At 45.6% G+C, this 27,179-nt stretch overlaps 1 protein-coding gene across 2 annotated transcripts in view; it reads left to right on the top strand.

The window, feature by feature from the left end:
- LOC130130897 (solute carrier family 12 member 6-like) overlaps positions 1–27,179 on the top strand; it is a 46,094-nt gene that overhangs the window by 4,905 nt on the left and 14,010 nt on the right. The window contains exons 2-13 of one of the 2 annotated variants that reach the window (XM_056300754.1): positions 4,144–4,238; positions 4,558–4,686; positions 8,917–9,063; positions 9,247–9,301; positions 13,118–13,248; positions 13,642–13,883; positions 14,658–14,782; positions 17,929–18,111; positions 19,775–19,939; positions 22,447–22,545; positions 26,089–26,146; positions 26,764–26,938. In XM_056300754.1, the coding sequence (XP_056156729.1) occupies positions 4,144–4,238; positions 4,558–4,686; positions 8,917–9,063; positions 9,247–9,301; positions 13,118–13,248; positions 13,642–13,883; positions 14,658–14,782; positions 17,929–18,111; positions 19,775–19,939; positions 22,447–22,545; positions 26,089–26,146; positions 26,764–26,938 (1,604 nt within the window). Of the gene's footprint in view, positions 1–4,143; positions 4,239–4,557; positions 4,687–8,916; positions 9,064–9,246; positions 9,302–13,117; positions 13,249–13,641; positions 13,884–14,657; positions 14,786–17,928; positions 18,112–19,774; positions 19,940–22,446; positions 22,546–26,088; positions 26,147–26,763; positions 26,939–27,179 lie in introns of both variants that reach the window. The other variant, XM_056300753.1, reaches the window with a different exon arrangement.

The following is a 27,179-nucleotide window of genomic DNA, read 5'->3' as shown; positions in this document are numbered from 1 at the left end:
TCAGACCACCTTTGGTGCTTTCTCTTCGGGCGCAGCTCCGGGCAGGGCCGTGGTCCTTGGGCCCACCGGACACAGTACACCAGGCTCCCCCAGCCGATCCAAACACCAACACCAGCTCTCCCAGCCAGACACCTTCGACACATCTCCCCGCATTCCACACGACGACACCAAAAACACAGTCAACTCCAGGCAATGCCCTGCCAGACCGCCCTCGTGTTATCGGAACTGCCGGTCTGCATGGGCTAGCAGTTAGCTTAGCTTGCCCCGCTTCCGCGTCCTGTCAGACCGCCCTTGGTGCTTCCTCTTCGGGCGCAGCTCCAGGCAGGGCCGTGGTCCCTGAGCCCACAGGACGCAGCAGACCAAGCTCTCCCAGCCGATCCAGCGCCTGTACTGTATCTGTACTGGTGTGTGTGTGTTCACGTAGTGGGTGGGTGGTGGTCATTGCACCGCATATCTAAAATATTAAGGGTCCATTTTATAAAACTAAAAATTCTGTCGGCAAAGGATGTGATTTATGCAAGATCACTTAAACAGCAATGCAATTAAAGTAGGTGCCAGTTTTCTTTCAAAACAACGGATACTTTTTTCTTCTGGTTTCTTCTAGTCCAACTCTTTACCTGTAACAGCCATTGCACTCAGACTTTGTTAAGTGACAGGCAGGTGGATAAAACACTGTAATCAGTCAGTTGACAGGAGACTGCACAAGACGGCTTGTCAAGGGAACATCCAGTCAGGTCAGGCATGGTAGAGAGAGACAGCCGGTCAATAAATGTCAACAACTGGAGAGCCTTATCATCACTCAGTATCTGTGAGTCTCGACTGTCTCGCTCAACTGGTTGTGCAGTAAAGCTGCCGGGGGTGCCCATGTGTGTGCAGGTATGCATAAGGGCACGATTCAAAAACCTTTGCATTGCCCTAACACGGAGTTTGAAGTGCAACGTAAGGCATATGTAGCCTATTCTTTAATAACCCGACATGCTTTGTTTTGTTGTATTGTCTGTTAAGCATGTCGTAACTTCATTTTGGAGAGTCAGAATACAAATGAGGTTTTTGTAAGCGTCAGACTAGCATATAGAAAAAGGGATATGTGCTACCATTTTTTTTCCAGAGTATGAGTTGACTGTATGGCTCATGTTGACTTTGTAAACGATGAATAAAGCTGATCTGCTTCCCAGTTTGTCTTTGCTTTTGCAACCTGCTCAGCACCTACAACTGTTCAAATTGACATACACTACCGTTCAAAAGTTTGGGATCACCCAAACAATTTTGTGTTTTCCATGAAAAGTCACACTTATTCACCACCATATGTTGTGAAATGAATAGAAAATAGAGTCAAGACATTGACAAGGTTAGAAATAATGATTTGTATTTGAAATAAGATTTTTTTTACATCAAACTTTGCTTTCGTCAAAGAATCCTCCATTTGCAGCAATTACAGCATTGCAGACCTTTGGCATTCTAGCTGTTAATTTGTTGAGGTAATCTGGAGAAATTGCACCCCACGCTTCCAGAAGCAGCTCCCACAAGTTGGATTGGTTGGATGGGCACTTCTTTGAGCAGATTGAGTTTCTGGAGCATCACATTTGTGGGGTCAATTAAACGCTCAAAATGGCCAGAAAAAGAGAACTTTCATCTGAAACTCGACAGTCTATTCTTGTTCTTAGAAATGAAGGCTATTCCATGCGAGAAATTGCTAAGAAATTGAAGATTTCCTACACCGGTGTGTACTACTCCCTTCAGAGGACAGCACAAACAGGCTCTAACAGGTACTATTTAATGAAGATGCCAGTTGGGGACCTGTGAGGCGTCTGTTTCTCAAACTAGAGACTCTAATGTACTTATCTTCTTGCTCAGTTGTGCAACGCGGCCTCCCACTTCTTTTTCTACTCTGGTTAGAGCCTGTTTGTGCTGTCCTCTGAAGGGAGTAGTACACACCGGTGTAGGAAATCTTCAATTTCTTAGCAATTTCTCGCATGGAATAGCCTTCATTTCTAAGAACAAGAATAGACTGTCGAGTTTCAGATGAAAGTTCTCTTTTTCTGGCCATTTTGAGCGTTTAATTGACCCCACAAATGTGATGCTCCAGAAACTCAATCTGCTCAAAGAAGTGCCCATCCAACCAATCCAACTTGTGGGAGCTGCTTCTGGAAGCGTGGGGTGCAATTTCTCCAGATTACCTCAACAAATTAACAGCTAGAATGCCAAAGGTCTGCAATGCTGTAATTGCTGCAAATGGAGGATTCTTTGACGAAAGCAAAGTTTGATGTAAAAAAAATCTTATTTCAAATACAAATCATTATTTCTAACCTTGTCAATGTCTTGACTCTATTTTCTATTCATTTCACAACATATGGTGGTGAATAAGTGTGACTTTTCATGGAAAACACAAAATTGTTTGGGTGATCCCAAACTTTTGAACGGTAGTGTATATGAAAAACTTAGTTCGTTCTCTCCACTTCGTCATCTGATGTCGTAAGTGCTTCTTGTTCTTTCAACCCTGAAAAGTCATGGGCAGAGTTGTCAGCACTCGGGATAGTCACCACTAGCACCAAGACAGGTAAAGGCAGGTCATTTTGTTTTTCTATGGCTGATACATTTTTTCATCTTCCTACCCATCATTTAGAAATCCTCATTTACTCGAAAGAATTAATCTGTCAAAAAAGGGGATTCAAATTCTCTTTGATATTTAACGGCAATTGTGGCAAAAGAAGTTTGATTGACAGTGAGGTGTGACAAATGGTGGCATAGATGTTAAGACCCCTGCTGCTCGGGCGGCACGGTGGCACAGTGGTTAGCGCCGTCACCTCACAGCAAGAAGATCCTGAGTTCGAACCCCGGGTTTGTCCAACCTTAGGGGTCATCCCGGATTGTCCTCTGTGTGGAGTTTGCATGTTCTCCCCGTGTCTGCGGTGGGTTTTCTCTGGGTGCTCCGGTTTCCTCCACCATCGAAAAGACATGCATGTTAGGGTTAATACTCCTGTCTGAGCCCTTGATCGAGGCATGGCAAGACGAACTGGAGTTGGTCCCTGGGCGCTGCACGGCGGCTGCCCACTGCTCCTAGCTACACCGCTAGGATGGGTTAAATACAGAGCATTAATTTCCCCATGGGGGTTAATAAAGTATATCATGAAATCATGTCCTGCCCAACCTTGCACCCTGTTGCACAAGGGCATGTTTAGGCAACTCTCTGAAAAAAACAAAAAACAGCATAAACCTGTCAGCCAGTGTGTTTTCTTGTTTCTTAAATGTTGAATATGGAGTTTGTAGATTCTGTGAACTGTCACATCAAGTATCCTACATTTTATGTGTTAATGTGTGCATGCAAGAGCACGTCAGTCACTGCTGAAGTGGGGAGGGAAGTTGGATTGCTGACTTGGGTTGTTGGTGACCCAGTGGATGGTGCTGACCAAGGTGGAACGGAACTGAGGACACCGTGGTCAGCACACCAAAGTTTGCGTGTGTGCATGTGTGTGTTTCTCTGTGTGTTAAAGAGGGACGGAGAACAAGCTAGTTTGAGTGTTTTAGTGGCAGGGTCTGGAGCCATGTCTCCTCAAGCCTGTGGCGACAGTGAGGAAAATGGCTGCCGTGTGGCCAGATCCACTGTCTCTGTGTGCTGCATCGCAGTGCTGCTTTGCTCATCTCCGACCATCTCCCTTACATTTAATTCCTGTTACAGCCATCATTCATGTTCAGTTTTTTTTTTCTCACCCCTTTTTCACATTCTCCATTTTCTCTTTTTCACATCCCTCTCTACCTGTTCTCATCTCTCGTTTCCTCTCCCCCCATTGCTCTCTTTTACAGATGCACACATGTACTGTATGGCTGACTACTCAAATGTCCTCCTATATATCATGTTTGCTTGCAACATGACCATTATATATAAGATTTATTTAACTGTCTTTGTCTCTCTGTTTGTCTCTTTCTCTCTCTCTTGGTTTGTCGCTCTTTCCAACTCCCCCCTTTCCCATCATCTCATCTCTCACACGCTTACACTTTTTCTTGTCCTCCTTTGCCATCTTCTCTCATGCTGTCTCCTTGTTATTCCCTCACTATCTCCTCCCCTTTCTCAACACGTATTCCTCTCCATCTCTCTCTCACTCTCTTTGTCTCTCATTATTTCTTGGTTTGTGTCTTGCTATCTAGGTGAGGGAAATGCTAAAATCTCCAGTGTCTACATAAACAATGCGCACGGTGTGGACGACGATGACTTCTACGACAGAAACCTGGCCCTGTTTGAGGTTTGAACCATGACATTTATGAACTAATGTGTGTTCTGTGTAACTGCATTATGCTGCCACTCCAGACCTACTCGTTTTGATGTGTCTGGATTCCTCTTTCCTGTCCTCCGCTACCACACTTTCCCTCCATTTTCCTCTCCTCCTCCCACACTCTCCACTCATTCTTCTTATTCCCGTTTCCCTCTCCCTTCCTCTTCTGCCCCTCTCCCCACTGCACTCTTGCTTGCTCTGCACTCTCACCTCTATTTGTTCCTTTTCCCCACCTTTCTGTCTTTCACATCTCCCCTTTTCTCTCCCTCTCCTCCTCACCCTTCTGCAGGAGGAGATGGACACACGGCCAAAGGTCTCCTCTCTGCTCAACCGTCTGGCCAACTACACCAACCTAACCCAGGGGGCCAAGGAGCACGAGGAGGCAGAGAGCATCGGGGAGAAAAGGAAGCCCAGCAAGGTAGGCGAGCCCTTGTGAAACCAGCGTGCATCTGACTCATAACTCTCATTTGTCAGTTTCCATTGCATTATATGTCATATCGTCTAGTAGACTTGTCATGGTTGCATGACTTTTTTTTATGGTGTTGCCACCTTTAATAATTTTGACTCGTAGAGCGGGCTGTCGGGCATTCTTTTAAGTTTCACATCCTCTGTTGTCACAGTGCTCAAACACTATGTTTGAAAACCCCTCTTCTTGCTTGAGACTGTAATTTGATAGCAGCAAGGAACATCAAATAGCTGGGGAGTGGCACCAACTCCGTGAAACTGCTGGTTAGCCAATATGTTGCACATGTTTTCAATGTATTTATTTATTTTGTTTTTTGTTTGTTTTTTTCTCTCCCCCAATTGTATCTGGCCAATTACCCCACTCTTCCGAGCCGTCCCGGTCGCTGCTCCACCCCCTCTGCCGATCCGGGGAGGGCTGCAGACTACCACATGCCTCCTCCAATACATGTGGAGTCGGCAGCTGCTTCTTTTCACCTGACAGTGACGAGTTTCACCAGGGGAACGTAGCACATGGAAGGATCACGCTATTCCCCCCAGTTCCCCTTCCCCCCTGAACAGGCACCCCAACCAACCGGAGGAGGCGCTAGTGCAGCGACCAGGACACATAACCACATCCGGCCTCCCACCCGCAGACACGGCCAATTGTGTCTGTAGGGATGCCCGACCAAGCCGGAGGTAACACGGGGATTCGAACTGGGATCCCCATGTTGGTAGGCGACGGAATAGACTGCTACGCTACCCGGACGCCCCTGCACGTGTTTTCAATTTAACCTTGTAGCCAAATGCCAGCACTGGAGAAATATGTGCTTTCACTTGAAAATGATGTTATTGACATTGTTGAATCAATGCCATTGGCCTAATGTCATATGCCACTTGGAAAACTGCCCACTTCAACAAGCCTATCACCTAGGGCCTACCCAGTGACAATGGAAGTAACTAGGGACCCCAGCAGTCAGAAAATGTTTTGTCTCAGTCCCCTCCACATTTTTGAAAGTAGAAAACTTCGAGTAGAGCTAGGATGGTGTGGAGGGGGAGGTGGATGAACAATGCCACAATTCTCTTGCATGCAGCTCATCGCTTGGTAACAGAGAAAACAAGGGAGAGTGAAACCAAATCAGCCGGGTCATATCAGGGTCATATGCTGCAGAGAGATCTCCCCTGCTCCGTCACCTTCATCAGTAAATTGTAAACGGTTCGGGTGATTATTTGTGACGCTGATTGCGAGACTTGACGTGGGATATGAACCAGACAGAGCCAGCTGAAGAGACAGGGACAGCCGCTACCCTCGGTTTAGGCATGATGGAACCTGAGTTGAAAAGGCATGCAAACTGGAGGTGCTTGCATGCATAACATTTTTTTTTTAATATGCAATTTAATGTCAGCATTACACCATGGATGCATGGGTTTTGTAACCAAATTGTCATCGACACCGATGTTCTGGGATGTCCCAACTAATAATGAGAATTAGTTAAATTTCTGTTAATTTCATTCTGTAGAAGGTAAAAATGCTCTTACACTAAGTAGAAAGGTCACGTTCAGTTTAAATTTCAAGCCTAAGCTTTATCAATGAAATTGCTCTCTCACACGCAAAAACGCATACTTTGCAAAAGCGCATCCCTTCTATATCTATACAGGACTTTGATCCTCATATCAGAACCCAATCACCAATGATCCAAGACGTACTTTGACCATGCCATACCATGATCATCTTCTCAATAAAGGAGGAGTGCCCTTAACTGTGATGATGGGTGTGGTGGTTGAAAAACACCATAGAAATGCAGTCATCCATTCATTCATTCATGGGGATGAAATATGGGTTGAGACACAGCTGAGTACCGTCAGCACCAACTAAATGGGTTTGGACACAGTATCAGTGCTTGGCACAGTATCAGAGAACTCCAATTACCATGCACAGTATCACAGCTTACCATGCACCATGCACAGTACACAGTATCAGAGCTTGGCACAGTATCAGAGATCTCCAATTCCCATGCAAGTGTGGTAATTGAAGTCTTGAAGTTTTTTTTTTCCAAAGCGGCGAACAAAGAGTACATACAAGTAAATGACAGAGAAAAGCAAGAAAATGATAAACGAGAGTTGGCACCGCAGCCGACAAACACTGCTCGCTGTGCTGTGCAGGAACCATAACACAGCAGGAACAGGTTTTTAACCAGACAGACAGCCCGGTGTAAACTACCTTTTGAATAATTGACAGGTTTTCTTTTATTTTTAGATTCTCATTCATTCATCTCACATTTAAAAACCCTTCTTTTCTGCCCTGCGTTTTAGTTCAAGACTCATTAAGAGTGAGATGTGAACTGCTTCTGTTTATTTCTACTTAATTCATTTTAAATTTGTTATGTTTATCGTCTTTATTATTATTATTATTTGTTGTGGCAGCATGGTGGCGCAGTGGTTAGCTCGGTCGCCTCACAGCAAGAAGGTGCTGGGTTCGAACCCTGGGGTTGTCCAACTTTGGGGGTCATCCCAGGTCATCCTTTGTGTGGAGGTTGCATGTTCTCCCTGTGTCTGGGTGGGTTTCCTCCAGGTGCTCTGGTTTCCTCCCACAGTCCAAAGACATGTAGGTCAGGTGAATCAGCTGTAATAAATTGTCCCTAGGTGTGAATGTGTGTATGTGTATCGGCCCTGTGATGGCTTGGTGGCCTGTCCAGAGTGTCTCCCCGCCTGCTGCCCAATGACTGCTAGGATAGGCTCCAACATCCCGCAACCCTAAGTAGGATAAGCGGCTTGGATAATGGATGGATGGATGGATTATTTTTTTGTAGTTGTAGTTGTTGCACTTGTCATTCTAGCAATGGTCATACTGATTGAAGCAGTGGCGGCCGCCCTGGCAGCAGCAGTAGTAACAGTGGCTGTAAGTATTCCTGAATATTCAAATTAAGTCAAGACAAATTTTATTTGTATAGCCCATTATCACATAAGGAACAACTCCCTAAAAACAAAAACAAAACCTTTAACAGAAAAAATAGGAAGAATTCTCAGGGAGAACAACAGAGGAGGGCTCTCCCAAGACGGACAACGTGCAGTGGATGTTTTGTTTACAGAATAGGGCACAATTAACATTCGCTGCCGTATCGACCCGACCTTTGCAAGTGAAAGTACTGTGGAGTTTGACCCCGGCCTGCATCCTAGAATTCAGTGATAAGGACCTGCATTATCACCATTATCCTGTCTGTTCTCATTGGTCTGATAACTCATCTCTTCCTTATTCCACTGAGAACCCTGTTACCCTTTTCTATTGGGTTAGAGACCTGCAGGGAAAAGGATAATGGGGAGATCAGCAAAAACACTGTTTAATAAAAGTTCCCCTTAGTGAGCGAAGGGAATTATAATTTTTCTTAGTGATATTTTTAACTAGATGGTATATTAACACCTGAAGACAGCTAAGTGCCGATTGACTATGTTTTGCAAATTTCTCTGCTCTGCCAACTAGTCTGAGATGACCATTTATAACTCAGAGGCTGTTTTTTTTTACGTTAAAGTTAATATTTAGCTGGTAAAATTAAAAAGGCTCTGATACACTACTGGTCATGACTATGCTAGCTTCACATACTATTCTAATAGCTGATGTAACTCTTCTGTGCCCCTTTGCCATACTATGTGTATTTTTGTTGTCTGTTTGAAGTCCCCATTTTTATTTCGGGACTCATAATTCCGTAGCTCACACCATCAAATTAATTCAAAATATTATAAAAGAAAATATTATAAGATGGACGGCACAATGGTTAGCGCAGTCACCTCACAGCAAGAAGGTCCCGGGTTCGATCCCTGGGGTAGTCCAACCTTGGGGGTCGTCCCAGGTCGTCCTCTATGTGGAGTTTGCATGTTCTCCCCATGTCTGCGTGGGTTTCCTCCGGGTGCTCCGGTTTCCTCCCACAGTCCAAAGACATGGAGGTCATGTGAATCGGCCATACTAAATTGTCCCTAGGTGTGTGTGTGTGTGTGTGTGTGTGTGTGTGTGTGTGTGTGTGTGTGTGTGTGTGTGTCAGCCCTGTGATGGACTGGCGGCCTGTGCAGGGTGTCTCCCTGCCTGCCGCCCAGTGACTGCTGGGATAGGCTCCAGCATTCCTGCGACCCTGAGAGCAGGATAAGTGGTTTGGATAATGGATGGATGAATATTATAAGATGTACCCCATTTCTCCCTTTTCTGTCTACCCGCCAGTCTCCTCAGATGGGAACTTTCATGGGGGTGTACCTGCCGTGCCTGCAGAACATCTTTGGCATCATTCTGTTCCTGCGCCTCACCTGGGTGGTGGGAACCGCTGGCGTGCTGCAGGGCCTCTGTATCGTCTTCGTATGTTGCTGCTGTGTGAGTGTACACACAGGCACACACATTCCCCAAAAAACATCCTGAGAGACTGACTTGATTTGAATAACCAAATAACCTTAGATAACCTTATCTATGTTTTACTTAACTCTGCCACCTCTCTCTTTCACTGTCTCTTTCGAGTTATCTATTAATGTCTCTTTCTATGTCTGTCCCTCCCTCCAGACGATGTTAACGGCCATATCAATGAGTGCCATCGCCACCAATGGAGTTGTACCAGGTACTCCTCAACCAGTCTCCTCTGTCCTTTCCATCACTTAGAACGGGTCTGCTGTGGTAATCTCATCCGTTGCATTCGACATGGCTTCTGTTGAATTTTGATTGTTTATTTAATATGACCAGAGTCTGGTGGTCCGGGGCATCTCACTTATTTAAGCATGGCACGATCACAGGAGTGGACAGTCCATTCTCACTGGGCCACATGATGTTGTAGAAGTGGTGCTCATAGTAATTTAAAGGCGAATTGGTTACAAGAGCCCACCACTTGGATTATGTTATATTGAAAGGTCTCTTTACCGCAGTTTCTGAAATGAATAGGGGGGGGAAAAGGCATTGATGATGTCACCCTGAGCTGAAAAACAAAAAAATAGACAGTCAGTAATTATGTATGTACAGCACTTTGCCTAAATCAAGGCAATACAAAGTGCTTCACAATAATAAATACATATGAAAAACGGTTATATAACATTGCACAGGAAAGACGTTAAGATTAAAGCCATAACTTGAGACTTGGTACGTGTGTGTGTGTGTGTGTGTGTGTGTGTGTGTGTGTGTGTGTGTGTGTGTGTGTGTGTGTGTGTGTGTTTTCATGCATGTTTGTGTGTGTACTTCTAGACAATAAGGGAGGATTGAAATGAGCTGTGTTCATATCATTAGGTCAACTCACTCATCACCTAGCCTCTCGCAGCCAAACCAAATCTCGCCATTTCAGTTTTAGGGGGGTTTTTTGTATGAGATATTAGTCTGGAAAGGATCCATTGAGAATCGACTGAGCCCGGTAGCTGGCAGTGAGACAAAAGAGCGAAATATGAGGATGGTTTAGATGGTGATGACCAGCGGACATCACTGTATTTGGAAAACAAGAACAGTGGCCGAACTGTTCACTGGTCGTCATCGTCTAAACCCTCCCTGTAATTGGCTGATTGGCCCAGTTCAGAACTTATGCTCTCCACTTATACCCACAATGGCCTTTCCAGACCTATATCCAGAGCGAAATCTGAGCTCATGGGATACAGGGGTGGCTGTGTGAGGCTCCCCGTCACCCCCAACACAGCGCTGTTTTCTGTGTTTCGGTGATACCCCGTGTTAGAAGAAGGGCTAGTCTCTCAGCAGTACTGCTCTAACTGTAACTGTCTCTTCGCTGCGGTGATACGCTTCCTGAGCTTGTCACAGCTTTTTTTCCACCATGATGCCACCAAAGGTGTCATGGCACCCAGCCTAATTGTTAACCAGCCAAGGGGCCATTTTATCCATAGTCCGTTCATTCTGGTTCAAGGCTAAATCTGTGATCCCACCTCCCTGGTCCACCCATCACTCGCTCCCTTGTCGTCCAGCACATGTTTAATACTGTTAACTTTGTGTATGTGCAGTGCACTATTCTAACAATTGTTATTTCTGTGTGTCCTGTCCCTCCCTCTATCTACCTTTCTGCTCTCTGTCTGTTCGCACATTGAAAACCCAGTGTATTTATCCACCATTGACTTTTAACTTTCACAGAAACGCCATTGGGCGAGTTTCCTAAATGTCAAAGTAGTGCAATGTTTCAACTAACACGCTCCCATGACATTTTGATAAGTCATTGCAGGAACAAAAAGCCTTGGTATCGCCGTGAATAATTTCTAACATGTCTTGTATGGCGCTAGACATACAAATCCATATTTTTCTTTCATCTGAACAGCTTCAAGCTCTTATGGTTTCTTCACTATCGCTTCATAAGTACTAGATGCAGCAAGTGTGTAGTTGACTTTTATTGTAGATGAATGTGTAAATGAACCTGTACACTTGGTTTCCCAAAAGTGTCCCTGTGCCAAAAGCCGAGCTACAGGGGTGTTTGCTTAAGATCAATAATTTTTTTTCCCGTCATACCCAGTTCCTTTTAGGCAACTGAGTTGTCTCAGCTCTTTTTATTTTTGCTTTGTTTATCTCGGGAAGACTTGCCAAAGCCCTGCTCCAGATTCACATGGTTACCCACAATAAAGCTGTGGTTTTTCCACGCTGAACAGCTCAACTTTGGAATTAGCAAAGCAACAGGGTAATTAGATGAAATACCTTGCTCAAGGGCCCCTCTGCTGGTCAGAGAATTTAAAGCAGTGCCTCTGTGATCTCAAGCTTGTAAATGGTAAATGGATTGCATTTTATATAGCGCTTTTCAAGCTGCAACAATTAATTCATGATTAATTAATACATCACATTCACCCACACACACACACACACTCATACCGACAGCAGTGTCAACCAGGCAAGGTAACAACCTCAACATTTTTGCCAGGGGGAGCCAAGGATTGAACCTGCAACCCCTCAGTTATCAGACAGCCTGCTCCACCTCCTTGAGCCATTGCTGTCCCATTGTCCCCCTAGTCTATTTTTGTTCCACTTATATGTTGATAATATTGCCACTTAAAACTGATTCAGTGGGCGCCAGAGTAGCGTAGCACTCTATTCCGTTGCCTACCAACACAGGGCTCGCCGGTTCGAATCCCCGTCCCTCCTCCGGCTTGGTCGGGCGTCCCTACAGACAAATTTGACCGTGTTTGCGGGTGGGAAGCCGGATGTGGGTATGTCTCCTGGTCTCTGCACTAGTGCCTCCTCTGGTCGGTCGGAGCGCCTGTTCATGTGGGAGGGGGAACTGAGGGGAATAGTGTGATCCTCCCACGTGGTACGTCCCCCTGGTGAAACGCCTCACTGTCAGGTGAAAAGAAGCGGCTGGCGACTCCACATGTGTCGGAGGAGGCATGTGATAGTCTGCAGCCCTCCCCGGATCGGCAGAGGGGGTGGAGCAGAGACCGGGATGGCTCGGAAGAGTGGGGATAATTGGCCTAGTACAATTGGAAGAAAAGGGGGTGGGGGGACTGATTCAAACAGTTGCCCCTATATCAAATCTTCCTGCAGTCATCTAATGAGGAACACCCATGTCAGGCAGCTTTTTGGAAACTAAGTCCAAACATCAGAGCACACTGTAGTACATGTCTGTGCATTTAGTGAATCACTAGCTGCTGTGTCTTTCCACATTCTCTGTCTAGTAACCGGTTTAAATGCACCTTGCAAATAATTCTTACATTTTGTTTTGGTTTACCTTGGGCACCAGATGGGTGGATTTTTCCGCAAAATGAGTGACAGAAAGTTAATGCAATTGGAGGATAGTACTGGAAAATTTAATTATACCAACCTGTGAGGAATAACATGCCAGACACTGTTTAACTGGCCCTCACGCAGTAAACCCATCATCCATCTGGCACTCTATACAGCTGAAAGAAAATGCAAAGTGTTATTAGCGAACACTGTGTGACCGAAGGTCTGGCCTCCAGTGTGTCCTATGTGACATTATGCTTACTCCTACAAGCATAGGACGGCCTCTCTTGTCAGCTGTCCTATCTTCTGTCTCTGTCGGCTCTCAACATGTTAATGGTACTAACCACCATCCCTGTCCTCCTTTCTCTGTCTCTTCTCTCTTTACCTCCGCCCCATCTCCATCTCTCTTCTGCGCACATCTTTTCGTTCTCTTTGTTCTCTCCATCTCTGTTTCAAACCTGCCTACACCCTCTCCAATGTGTCCCTCTATCTTCTTCTTTCACGCCCTGTTCCTTCCTCTCTGTTCCTCTTTTGCTCACACCTCTTCCCCCTTTCTCTCCCTCTCTCTCCCTCTGTCTCGCTCTCCCCACTCGGATGTGCTCCCTCCTCTCCTTTTCTTCCTGTTGCTTCCCTTTCTTTCTCTCTTTGATTTCTTCCTCTTCATTCTCTCCCTGTATCTCTCCCTCTCTTTCTACCAATCTGTCTTTCTCTCCCCCCCCGTCTCTCTTCCTGTCTCGCTACAATCTAGCGGGGGGCTCCTACTTCATGATCAGTCGATCTCTGGGTCCAGAGTTTGGAGGCGCGGTGGGCCTTTGTTTCTACTTGGGTACCACCTTCGCTGGGGCCATGTACATCCTGGGAGCCATCGAGATTCTGCTGGTGGGTTTATACTGTGTGTGTGTGTGTGTGTGTGTGTGTGTGTGTGTGTGTGTGTGTGTGTGTGTGTGTGTGTGTGTGTGTGTGTGTGTGTGTGTGTGTTTGTGTGTTTGTGTGTGTTTGTGTGTCCATAATGTAATCTATTAGTTTGTACTTCAGTCATTTTTGATACTGAACAACTACTAGTGCTAATCCATCTGATTTAAGAAATCTAGCAGAAATAGTTGTTTATGCCTTTGTTGTTATCGGTATTTCTTGCTTTATGTCGTCTTAATATTAGTCACTTTGATGAAGCAGCATGACTCAAGAATGTCTGTCGGTCTTTTACCCACTCTTTTCTGGTCTGTTTTCTGTTTTACTTTGCCTTATTTACCCCCTGCTCTCCCACTCTTGCAGATGTACATAGCGCCGCGGGCGGCCATCTTTGTCACCAGCGAACCCGACGGTGAGGGGGCAGCTATGTTGAACAATATGCGGGTGTACGGGTCGATCTGTCTCCTTCTGATGTCCCTACTGGTCTTTGTCGGCGTGAAGTATGTCAACAAGCTGGCCTCCATCTTCCTTGCTTGTGTCATCGTCTCCATTCTGTCCATATACATCGGGGCACTGGTCTCTGCCTTCAGCCCACCAGACTTTCCGTAAGCAATGCCATATTTCAAAAGACTTTTTCCCTGGTGGTTGGTCACCTCCGTATTTTTAGTTGTTTTTGATACAGTAGGAAGCCTAATAGGGTCATAGAGTAGAAAATATGCACTGAAACTCATAGTAATTCCCTCCATTAAAATATTTAAGCAGAAATGGTGCTGTTGAGGTGTGCCATCTATCAGTTGCTAATTATGGTTGGTCTGATGATCTGTAGTCACCACCCCTTCCTTGCGTTTCAAAAACCTTGTTAAAATCACCAGCTATGTTACAGAGCAGCAAATTTTTCAAATGCAGAACTTCACTTTTGTAACACACTGTTACCTTTTACCACATTTGCAGCTAATAAACAGTCAATCAGCCAACAATTATGGTCTTTGAGGACTGGTAGTCACTCACCACCCCTCATTTTTATTTTGAAAACCGAGTTTATAAAGTGTACTTCCTGCATATACATACAATCAGGGCAAAATAGACCAAGGTAATATTGTTTGATCCTGCCCCCAGGATTTGAACCCATTGCATGTAAAATATTATTTAATGAAATTACCCCCCTAAAGTGAGAAGTTGGTGCAAACCTTCAGCATGACCTCCATTTTTAGGTATATACAGTAAACAAGGTTGTGTTTAGGCTAAGTACAGGGTGCTTGTATTTTAGTTTTTGCTCTTATTCTCACTTGTGTCATCCTCCGATGGGCACCTGAACTGACCAAATGCCGATACCCTCACTGTTCTGGCTGACCAATAGGATGCTCTAATCATACCCACAGGGTGTGCATGCTGGGAAACAGAACCATCAGTGGCCATGCTCTCAGTGACAACCACTGTGCCAAGACCGTACTGCTGAAGCCCAAAGAGTCAGTGGGGAGAGAGGATGCCAACTTCACATCCATGGGTGGTGGGTACACTGACTGGGGCTGTGGTTACGTGGACAACAACAAGAAAAAAAAAAGAAGAAAATAGTCTCTTGAAATAGTAGTTACCCTGGCTGTAACTCCAGTTCTATGAGTACGTACTTAGCCCTCTAACCTCTAGCCCATCTGGCTCCAGTCTTTGTTGCTGAGTTCAAAGGGAGATGAGCTGTGGAGACACGGGTTTCATAGGTGGACGGGCACTGTGTGGTTCCTACCACCTGATTGGGTGGTGAGGGAAAAGATCTGTCTTAGGTGCTGAGGTTGAGTCTCGAAGGTGTAAATCAAGTGTGTAGCCCATTAGAGGGCTACGCACGTACCCATAGAACTGGAGTTACATCCAGGGTAACTACTATTTTATTTATAATGAGAGCCCTCTAATGGGCTTCACACTTGGTTTACACCTTTGAGACAAAGACTAGGGCCAGCTGGGCTAGAGGATAGAGGGCTACGCACGTACTCTTAGAACTGGAGTTACATTCAGGGTAACTACTATTTCGATGTCGTACAAGCTCCGCCCTCTAGTGGGCTTTGGTTTACATCTAAGGCGAAGGCCGTTAGCGATGAATGTACTCCCAGCTGGGCCTGACTGACACTAGTCAGACACCAACCAAGACAACACCTCATACAGCAGCAGTCCAACCGTCGAGTACTGCCCCTTCTGGCGGTCTCGTACAGTACTGCACCACAAACAGAAGGCCAACGGTTGAGCATTGCCCCACCTGAGGGCCTTATACTGCATTGTACCAGCCCGCTAAAGTCTTGACACAGCTGACTTGTCAAGTCGACGGAAGACGAGGGCCCCCTAGACCCTGCACCGAGCACTGCGTAGGGTACCGAGTCAGCAGTCATATCCCTGAGGTCGAAATGTAGGACCAGAAAGCTGCCAAGCAGATGTCTCCCACTGGCACTCCTCTGAAAAGTTCCATAGAGGATGCAATCCCCCTCCTAGCGTGTGCCCTGAGGTCCACAGGGGTGGGGTGGCCCATGGTGTCATAACTCCTATGGACTGCGCCACAAATCCAATGGGTGAGCCCAACCACTATGGCAGATGAATAGTCGATTGGATTTCCTGACCGTTGCCGAGCACTCCACATAGTACCAAAGTGCCCTAGATGGACACAGGGTGCGGAGGCGCTCCTCCTCCTTGTTAACAGGAGAAGGAGAAAAGAATGCTCTCAGATGGCTGACTCACAACCTGAATTCGAACTGATTGTGAAGCAGCCAAACCCATCATGGCCATGGCCCACTGTCATCGCTGCTGCAAACATCCCCAAAGTGGAAGCAGTGTGGCCACCGTAAAACTGCAAAACATCCTGCAAAGGGCAGGAATGTGAATTTAGATTCCTGGCCTTGCACCAGACCACAAAAACCCGCCAGCATGTAGAATAAGCCCTGGAGGTGGAAGGGGTGAGCGCATTCTGAGTAGCTGCGATCACTGCCTCAGAGAGGCCCATGTCTCTCAACTTCATCCTCTCAACTTCCAAACCATGAGGCGCCATCCCAGAACTCGACGCGGGAAGATTGCGCCCTCTGCCTGTTGCAGGGCCATGGGCCTCCATCAGTTGTAACAGGTCTGGAAACCACCTGACACCTGGGCTCTCCAGCGCCACAACTGTCAATGACAGATGTTGCTTCCGAATCCTGTGAAGCAACCTCGGCTGCAGGAGCGGAAAAGCATAAAGCAGATTGGGAGGCCACACTCGGTGAGCTAACATGTCTACCTCCAACGGAGGGGTGTCGGTCACTCTCAGAGAAAACCACAGTGGGCACTTGGAGTTCTCCCTGCTTGTAAATGGGTCAGCCACTGGTTGCCTGAGCTGACGCCAGATCTGATTGGCTTATGTCCGGGAGAGGCTCCATTCTTCCTGGAGTGGCCGCCTTCTGGACATCCTGTCTGCCCCCACATTGAGAAACCACAGAACATTGCGGGCTTACAAGGACCCTCTTTAAGGGTCCTCTTCCTCAAAGACACAATGGTCATCCTCTTCGCCATAGTCAGCCCAGGATTTAGAACGGGCCACCGTCCCCTCGCTTGCCTGCGCGGGAGAGGCGAAAGGAGTCATCTTGCTTCTGCCTGTTCTCGTGCTCCACCCAGGGGGAGAGCGAGGCAGGCAGGGCAGGTCTCGGCTTCCTCCAGTTGGTGCCAACTGAGGCAAAAGAAACAGGCTTGGTGGCTGTCCAGTGAAGACATCTCAGTGGAGCAGGAGGAGCAGGTCTTGGTCAGTAAAGATATGACTGCTACACTGGAGGGTGACAAAAAAATTGCAGATCCATACTCAAGGTGGCTGAGCAAAAAAGGGAGACAAGCTGCAGAGGCGCTGGGGTTTTATAGGTGGACGGGCGCTGTGTGGCTCCTACCACCTGATTGGGTGGTAAGGGAAAAGATCTGTCTCAGGTGCTAAGGCAGAGCTTCGAAAGGGTAAACCAACAGCGAAGCCCATTAGAAGGCGGAGCACGTACAACATAGCATAGGAGTTGTGTGTCCACAACAAACCATAAAAGTCACATTGAAATCCATTTCAGTCTATTGGAAAATATTCTCAAGGTGCAAATTAGGAGCACTTCAGCTAGCTTAATAGATAGTTGAAAAGCTCAGATAGATACTTGTTGTTTGCCTGTTGTGCTACCTAGAAGAAGTAACCCCTAACCTCAAAGTATTATTACCTTCCTTTATTTGATGAACCACAAGGGCAATTTGAGCCTGTACCTCTTGTATTGTTAGTGCCATGCATTACCTATTTAGCTACATAGAGATGTGAACTCCTAATTCTGGCAGTGTTAGTGTCATCCTCTACATATTGGTGCAATCAAGACCTTCAAAGCTAGAAACATCTGTCTCAGGATATACCTTGAAGATTTTAGCCTCACTATAACTTGCATCAAGATGTTTCCTTCATAGTGGGTGGTATTGATATTTCATAGTCTCACTCGTTTGCCACTATCCCACAGTTCAAGGAGTGAATGCTTTTTTTTAACTAGACATATAATCACAACACACCAATTTGCAGAGTGTAGATAAGGGGATTTGGTGATCGGACCCATCTTTAAACTCAAAAAGGAGCATCATGCCTTTCCCTCTGGGTAATGAAAATATTTTAACATTAATTCCCATTATTTCTCCGAGTAGAAAACAGCACTGTTGTCCCGAGTTTTGAACCCCCTGGCTACACTCTTGTGGAAACTACCACGTCGCTATGGCAACAGTTCTGTGAGGGCAAAGAGCTGAACTCCTCCTGTGATGGCTACTTCAACCTTAGCAAATTCTCCCAGATAAAAGGCATCCCTGGTCTGGCCAGCGGAGTTATTTCAGGTATGTGGGGTGAAATGTCAGGCAGGATGTGTGTACATATGTTTGTTTTTATGTGTTTGTGTGGAGGTTCTGCGTTCCTGCACTTGTGTGAAAGTGATCAGGAAAGTGCAAATCTGTATGAGAATATATAAAAGTGTGAGGTGTTTCCTTAAAAAAATCCAGCTCATCCATTTTGGCAAAATGGATGAGCTGGCAACTGGTTTGCCCGGTGCGGTTTGTTTGTTTGTGGCTTTGCTTACTTTTTAACTTTTAACAAGTCCCCGAGACTTTTTGGATTATTTTGATTGATGTCATGGGTTGCCTGTTTTATGGACTTTATGGATAATCATCATTTTATGAATCATCGATTGTTGCACTGACTTCCTGCACTCCTGTGAGAACTGTATGGACTCAACCTTCAGCTGGTGGAGCTAACAGAGCTAATGGCTAGCTTCCACTTTCCTATCTGTGAACATTGATCAACTGGTTTGCCTTGTGAGGATGATATCTGATGGCTCTCAGATAATTCCGAAAAAGGACTCTGTTACCTGATTTTATTGACACTGCACCCACACAGTCCAAAACGATATCAATTATGAACTCAGCCATCGCCGATACCATCCTCTGGGACCCATCATCTCATTGCCGGCCTACATAAATTGATAAACCTTGTCTTGAGGGGTGGGGAGGTGGTGTTGCTGCTGTTTACAGGAAGGACATTAAAACAACCACCTTTTCCATTCCTGCTGCTCATTCTTTCAAACACCTTGGCTTCAAAGTCACTGGTCCCACTCCCTTGGTCACTGCCATTATCTACCCCCTGAGCCAAACCCCTCCTTTCTGTCTGACATCTCTGATTTTCTGACCCAGCCATGTGCCATCTCACCTTCCACTCCCCTCCTGGGTGATTTTGATATCCACATTGATGACACTAACTGTAAATCTGTCATAGAATTCCTGGAACTGCTACAATGCTTCAACATCACACAACATATCGACTCCCCCACTCACAGCCAACACAGGGATCCCAGTTCGAATCCCCGTGTTCCTCCAGCTTGGTCAGGCGTCCCTACGGACACAATTGGCTGTGTCTGCTGGTGGGAAGCTGGATGTGGGTGTGTGTCCTTGTGTCCTGGTCGCTGCACTAGCGCCTCCTCTGGTTGGTCGGGGCGCCTGTTTGGGGAGGGGGGGACAGCGTAATCCTCCCACATGTTATGTCCCCCTGGTGAAACTCCTCACTGTCAGGTGAAAAGAAGGGGCTGGTGATTCCACAGGTATCAGAGGAGGCATGTCGTAGTCTGCAACCCTCTCCAGATCAGCAGAGAGGGTGGAGCAGCAGCTGGGACAGCTCGGAAAAGTGGGGTAATTGCCCAGATACAATTGGGGAGAAAAGGGGGGGTCCTTAAAAAAAATGACATCATCCACTTGTTTGGGATAATGGCTGTCACTTTGACATGTTCCCTTGGTCCATCTTTTGTTCATTTTAGACCTAATGTGCCCTTGTGACAAGTAGGAGTTGACCACAGTGTTCAGGAAAGTTGACTGAGGTTGTGGTTGCTAGCAGTGGTTTCTCAGTCATGATTGGAGCCTCATGAAAAACAGCAGAGCCTCGTATCGGTCAGTTGTTACTTCAAATGCTAATAGACTAAACGACTAAACTGAACTATTTTCTGTTCCCCGTCAGAGAATCTATGGAGTGCCTACCTCAGCAAAGGAGAAGTTCTGGAGAAAAAGTCCCTCCCCTCTCCCAATGCCGCACACCCAGCAACCAATCAGCAACCCTATGTGTTTGCTGATATCGCCACCTCCTTCACACTACTGGTGGGCATATTCTTCCCATCTGTCACAGGTACAAACTTCCAGTTTTTCCCTATTGTCTTTAGAATATATATATATAATCCAGTGAGTCAAATAAATTCTTTATGAGACAGTACAAGCCTGTTTTGCTCCTTATTTGCTGAGCACTTTCCCTACTGTTGAGTGTTTCTTTTAACAAAGTTATATACATATGTAAGTGTTCAATAACTGTCTATTGCTTGTTTGGTTTTGTAAAGTTGATTTCTGTTTTGAAGTAGCACCAGTCCACACACACACACACACACACACACACACACACACACACACACAGTGCATCCGGAAAGTATTCACACCCCTTCACGTTCCCCACATTTTGTTATGTTACGGCCTTATTCCAAAATGGATTAAATTCCTTTTTTTTCCTCATCAATCTACATACAATACCCCATAATAAAGCAAAAAAGATTTTTTAGAAATTTTTGTAAAATTATTAAAAATCAAAAACTGAAATATTGCATGTACATAAGTATTCACACCCTTTACTCAGTACTTGGTTGAGGCACCCTTGGCAGCGATTACAGCCTCAAGTCTTCTTGGGTATGAAGCTACAAGCTTGGCACACCTTTATTTGGGGTATTTCTCCCATTCTTCTCTGCAGACCCTCTCGAGCTCTGTAAGGTTAGATGGGGAGTGTCGCTGCACAGCTATTTTCAGGTCTTTCCAGAGATGTTCAATGGGGTTCAAGTCTGGGCCACTCAAGGACATTCACAGACTTGTCCCGAAGCCACTCCTTCGTAGTCTTGGCTGTGATCTTAGGCCCGTGTTGTGTTGAAAGGTAAACCTTTGCCCCAGTCTGAGGTCCTGAGCGCTCTGGAGCAGGTTTTCATCAAGGATCTCTCTCTGTACTTTGCTCCATTCATCTTTCCCTCGATTCTGACTAGTCTCCCAGTTCCTGCCGCTGAAAAACATCCCCGCAGCATGATGCTGCCACCACCATGCTTTACTGTAGGGATGGTATTGGCAAGGTGATGGGAGGTGCCTGGTTTCCTCCAGACATGACGTTTGGCATTCAGGACAAAGAGTTCAATCCTGGTTTCATCAGACCAGAGAATCTTGTTTCTCATGGTCTGAGAGTCCTTTAGGTACTTTCTGGCAAACTCCAAGTGGGCTGTCATGTGCCTTTTACTGAGCAGAGGCTTCCGTCTGGCCACTCTACCATAAAGGCCTGATTGGTGGAGTGCTGCAGAGATGGTTGTCCTTCTGGAAGGTTCTCCCATCTCCACAGAGGAACGCTGGAGCTCTGTCAGAGTGACCATCGGGTTCTTGGTCACCTCCCTGACCAAGGCCCTTCTCCCCCGATTGCTCAGTTTGGCTGGGCGGCCAGCTCTAGGAAGAGTCCTGGTGGATCCAAACTTCTTCCATTTACAAATGATGGAGACCACTGTGCTCTTCGGGACCTTCAAAGCTATAGAAATTTTTTTGTACCCTTCCCCAGATCTGTGCCTCGATACAATCCTGTCTCGGAGGTCCACAGACAATTCCTTTGACTTCATGGCTTGGTTTCTGCTCTGACATGCACTGTCAACAGTGGGACCTTATATAGACAGGTGTGTGCCTTTCCAAATCATGTCCAATCAATTGAATTTACTACAGGTGGACGCCAATCAAGATGCAGAAACATCTCAAGGATGATCAGTGGAAACAGGATGAACCTGAGCTCAATTTTGAGTGTCATAGCAAAGGGTGTGAATACTTATGTACATGCAATATGTCAGTTTTTTATTTTTAATAAGTGTGCAAAAATTTCTACAAAACCTTTTTCACTTTGTCATTATGGGGTATTGTGTGTAGATTGATGAGAAAAAAAAGGAATTTAATCCATTTTGGAATAAGGCTGTAACATAACAAAATGTGGGGAAAGTGAAGGGGTGTGATTACTTTCCGGATGCACTGTACGTGTATATATATATCTATATATATATATAGATATATATATATATCTATATATATAGATAGATAGATAGATAGATATATAGATATATAGATAGATAGATATAGGGGGAAAAAACTTTAATACATAGCAGAACAAGCTTGTTTCGTGCGTCAAACACTCTTCACAGCTGATGAGTGTGACGCACGAAACAAGTTTGTTCTGTTTTGTATTAAAGTTTTTTTCCTATATCTATCTTAATATTCCACTCCTCATTTGCTGAGCACTTTTATCAACACCATTGATGGTTCCTGGAAAGAAAAAAAATATGCTATATACATATCAATTTGGACCAATCCATTGATTAAGGACAGTAAGCCTGTCCGAGGGAAATTAATATATACATTACAATAAAATATGATTGAATTTACACTGAAAAAATACTCTCAACCTCACTCCCCTTCATTTAAAGAAATCTTGATATGAATACACTGCAAAAGCACTGTTTGAAATTGAAAAATTCCCGAGTCAATTTGATAAAGTTATCTGTTAATCAGTACCACTTATTATTACCAATTCTGCGACTATTGAAAATAGTAGTTGTTTCTTAATTACTATTACTTTCTCAGGAATCATGGCTGGTTCCAACCGGTCGGGGGATTTGAAGGATGCTCAGCGTTCAATACCCATAGGGACCATTCTGGCCATCCTCACCACCTCCCTTGTCTGTATCCTTTTATATCAGTTGATTGACACTTATCCAAAGCACAAGGTACTATGAGTGTATGCATTTTCAGCATGGGAGGCCACTGTGAAAATTTCTAAATTTACTGGTACTACTGCTACATTTTGCATCCCAGAAGAAGGTTTGTATTTGGAGTAGTTGAGGGAATTTCAGGAAGGGATAGTCTTGATGTAAAGCCCGCCTGCTGGCTCGTGTAACAAAATGCAGAGGCAGGTGATGGCTTTTCAGTCCATTTATATTGTATTATGGCAGGGGGTTATGCAATGTTTTCTTCAAAGAGGTACACAAGTTAAAAGAAGAGGACAAAACAGTTTTAAATAGCACACAATAATTTCAGCCCATGCTCTGTAGAAATTGTCAGCAGAGATGGTTGTTGTATACTTTTAAAGCTATGTTATGCTGGAAGGCAAATTTCCGCCATCATGGACAATAAAGACAGTCTAATCTAAAGTGTTCACACAGGAACATCAAAACCATCTTTATATTTATACATAGAGTGCCAAGGTCCCGCCTCTGCCATATTTCAGTATTTTTACCATCATTTTTAGCCAAGAGATTTCATAACAGTTTGTTTCAAGTGGTCCCACGCATCCAGTCAGTGTAAAGCATCCTCCAGTAAAGCAGAATGTTGTAAGAAAACACCCACAGTAAAGTTGTCTTGTTTTATTTTTACATTTCAGGCATTTTTCTCACGCTTCTATCCAAAGCAACTTACAATTAGCTAACGGTGAAATAAGCTTAACTTCCCAAATCACCCTAAATTACAAGTGACGAATGCCGGTGCCTTAATTTGCTCTGGTTTGAGCAGTTTTTTGTATATATTGAAACATCATATTGAGCCCTTTCTTGTTGTCAGCTATGCTGCGAAGTTCATAGGAAAAATGTTGAAATGTTCCAACATTGCTCGCAAACTAACAGCCTCTAGCATCTCAACAACCAAAGGACTGAGACAAGCTCTTCGGTGGCATTGAAATAACCACTAGTCAAAGTCAGATGGTCCATGTAATTAACTTTTGTGGTGAGTTTTAACAATGTTGTCTCTTGGTTGAAACGTAATGTAGCCCATTCATTCCCAAAGTGAAGGGCATTATCATCATCATCAGCGGGGTTGAGTATGACTGCCCTCCTAGGTCCTTGCGGGTATCCTTGTGGGAGGATGCCTGTGTATGACAGCTTTTTACGTGGAGTGGCTGATGCGCCTGCAGCCACCATTAGGTCCTTGGTAGGGGATGACCAGAGTCCAGTGGCATGGAGAACCAAGACGATTGGGGACCACCCTCTGTTGCAGCCTTCATCTGCCTTCACTGCCGTTGTGACCTGGAGATACTATCTTCCACCAGTTCCGCCATTGAGGTCTTTGTTGGATGGCATTTCATCTGGAACTTCCCCCTTGGCCTATCCGCCTTGGGTGACCCTACCAGGAGCCAAGCTCCAGACGGCATAGCGCTTGGGATCATTAGTACATGCAAGCTTCTCCACCATGGCAAGGTGGCGATCCAAGAGAAGAAAGTGAAGGGCACTTGGAAGTGGCGCACAGGAGGGATGAGGGATGATGATACACAAAACGGAGCATTAAACAAACAGCGTGTAACTCGGTGGACACCACCAAATTTAAAAGCCAAAGCTTGGACTACAAATTGGCTCTCTTTTTACTATTTAGCACACAATTTCAGACACAACCAGTGGTTTTTGAGGGCGAGAAGCTGAAGTGGGGCATCAGTAAGGTGCATACCCACAGGTTATGAGATGTGGCGATATGTAAGAAAAAGTCCTGGTATTCGTAAAAGCAGAATTTGGAAGTGCTAGCATGGTGTACAATGAGTACCAGCCCACTTGAGGCACTGGTGACAAGCAAAACCCAAATGCCCACATATGAAATTTGAAATGTAGGAAACAACATGCAATATTGGAGGAGCTACTACGTGCCGCTGCCGTAAGTATGGCGTCAGCTATGCTTGAATAAGCAAGTACCACTAAATCAAAATATAATAATGTAATAATAACAATAATCATTATATTTATATAGTGCTATTCTAGACACCCAAAGTGCTTCACAGTGAAGGGGAGAAACTCACCCCAACCACCACCAATGTGTAGCCCCCACCTGGGTGATGCACGGCAGCCATTTTGCGCCAGAACGCTCACCACACATCAGCTCGAGGTGGAGAGAGAGGAATCATTGAGCCAATTACATGGGGGGATGATTAGGTGGCCAGATGGAGAAAGCCAGGTTGGGAATTTTGCCAGGACACCAGGGACCCCCTACTCTTTGCGATAAGTGCCATGGGAACTTTAATGACCACAGTGAGTCAGGACCTCAGTTTAGCATCTCATCCGAAGGACGGCATCTGCCACACTACAGTGTCCCCATCGCTGCACTGGGGCATTGGGATTTGATATTTGATGTATTTCGCTTTGTTATCTGTGTTATGTTTATCTGTTGTCTTGTTTCATCCCGTTTGTTGTAAAGCGACTTTGACTATTAGAAAAGCGCTATATAAGATTAATTTATTATTCATTGGGGCGGCATGGTGGCGCAGTGGTTAGCGTGGTCACCTCACAGCAAGAAGGTCCTGGGTTCAAGCCCCGGGGTAGTCCAACCTTGGTGGGTCATCCAGGGTTGTCCTCTGTGTGGAATTTGCATGTTCTCCCTGTGTCTGCATGGGTTTCCTCCGGGTGCTTCGGTTTCCTCCCGCAGTCCAGAGACATGTAGGTCAGGTGAATTAGCTGTACTAAATTGTCCCTAGGTGTAAGTGTGTGTGTGTGTGTGTGTGTGTGTGTGTGTGTGTGTGTGTGTGTGTGTGTGTGTGTGTGTGTGTGTGTGTGTGTGTGTGTGTGTGTGTCGGCCCTGTGACGGCCTGGCGGCCTGTCCAGGGTGTCTCCCCGCCTGCCGCCCAGTGACTGCTGGGATAGGCTCCAGCATCCCTGTGACCCCGAGAACAGGATAAGCGGTTCGGAAAATGGATGGATGGATGGGCAAGCTGCAGATTGAGAAATTAAAAGCCAAATCCTTGTTGATTGATTACATTCACTGTATCTACAAGCTGTGATGAGGATTTGGTATCTTCTCTTCTCTTCCTCACAAAAGCAGAAATCAGCTCTTCTGCTGTCATGGCTGAAAACTGACCGCAGGACTTCACACAGATCACGTTACATTCCCCCCACTGAAAGTTCCTCTCCAGATGATCCGATTGCTCGCTTAAACATTCCACCCTGTCTCCCTCCTTGTATTTCTTTTTTCGACCTTCCCTCTCACGTTGGTGTTTTCTGGGACTGAAGCGTATTGTATTACTGTGTCATTGTAAATCACTCTGGAGTTCAGATGTCAGCAAATTGCCTAAAAGATGCAATGGAAATGTTCTACAAAAGGTTATGTGAGTGCTACTTGGACGTCTGTGCTTATTTGCTTTGTGATGCTCGGTAACGTGGTAAAGTGTGTCATTACACTTGGAAAAAGCACCTGAGATAGATTTGATCTGATTTGAACTCGATCAGTGTTTTGCTTTCCTTAGTGCTGTCCATTCAGACCTGAGCAGTGTGGTTCTGTTTGGCGCATGCATCGATGGAGTGGTGCTCAGAGACAAGTCAGTATACGTGTGTGTGTGTGTGTGTTTGTTAACTGATGTAGTCATAATGTAAAAACACTATAACACGGGGGGGCATCCGGGTAGCGTAATGGTCTATTCCATTGCGTACCAACACGGGGATCCTGATTTGAATCCCCGTGTTACCTCCGGCTTGGTCAGGCATCCCTACAGACACAGTTGGCCCGTGTCTGCGGGTGCGAAGCTGGAAGAGGGTATTTGTCCTGGTCGCTGCACTAGCGCCTCCTCTGGCCGGGGGGGCCTGTTCGGTGGGTAGGGGGAACGGGGGAAATAGCATGATCCTCCCATGCGCTACGTTCCTCTGGCGAAACTCCACCGTCAGGTGAAAAGAAGCGGCTGGTGACTCCACATGTATCGGAGGAGGCGTGTGGTAGTCTGCAGCCCTCCCCGGCTCAGCAGAGGGGGGTAGAGCAGCAACCGGGACGGCTCGGAAGAGTGGGGTGATTGGCCGGATACAATTGGGGAGAAAAAGGGGGAACCCCCCCCCCCAAAAAAAAGACGAAAAAGCAATGTAACACCGTAGGTCTTGTATTTCTGTCCCAAACTCTGTAACTGTCATTACTAAACTCTTAAAAAACACACTGGGTGTCCTCTAGGTTTGGAGACTCGGTGAAGGGAAATCTGGTTGTAGGCACACTAGCGTGGCCCACCCCCTGGGTCATCGTGATTGGCTCTTTCTTTTCTACCTGTGGCGCAGGGCTCCAATCACTGACTGGCGCTCCCCGCCTCCTCCAGGCTATTGCCAAGGACAACATCATCCCCTTCCTAAGGGTTAGATAAGTTGTTGGTTTTGTTTGTTTGTATGTTTGTTTTTTTAAGTTTTGGAAAAGAAACGAGTATATTTCCAGAGCACTTAAACAGTCATGCTCATCACATTTGTTTAAAGTGAATAATGTACACAAATGCAAATATAAATAAGAGATTAAAACGAAAGTAAAAGCACATTATAAACCCCAATATGTGTGTGTGTGTGTGTGTGTGTGTGTGTATGTGTATCTGTGTGGTTGTTTAT

This window comes from Lampris incognitus, chromosome 20, assembly GCF_029633865.1.
Source record: "Lampris incognitus isolate fLamInc1 chromosome 20, fLamInc1.hap2, whole genome shotgun sequence".
In the NCBI taxonomy this organism is placed as follows: Eukaryota; Metazoa; Chordata; class Actinopteri; order Lampriformes; family Lampridae; genus Lampris; species Lampris incognitus.
This window is presented reverse-complemented; position numbering and strand designations above follow the sequence as displayed.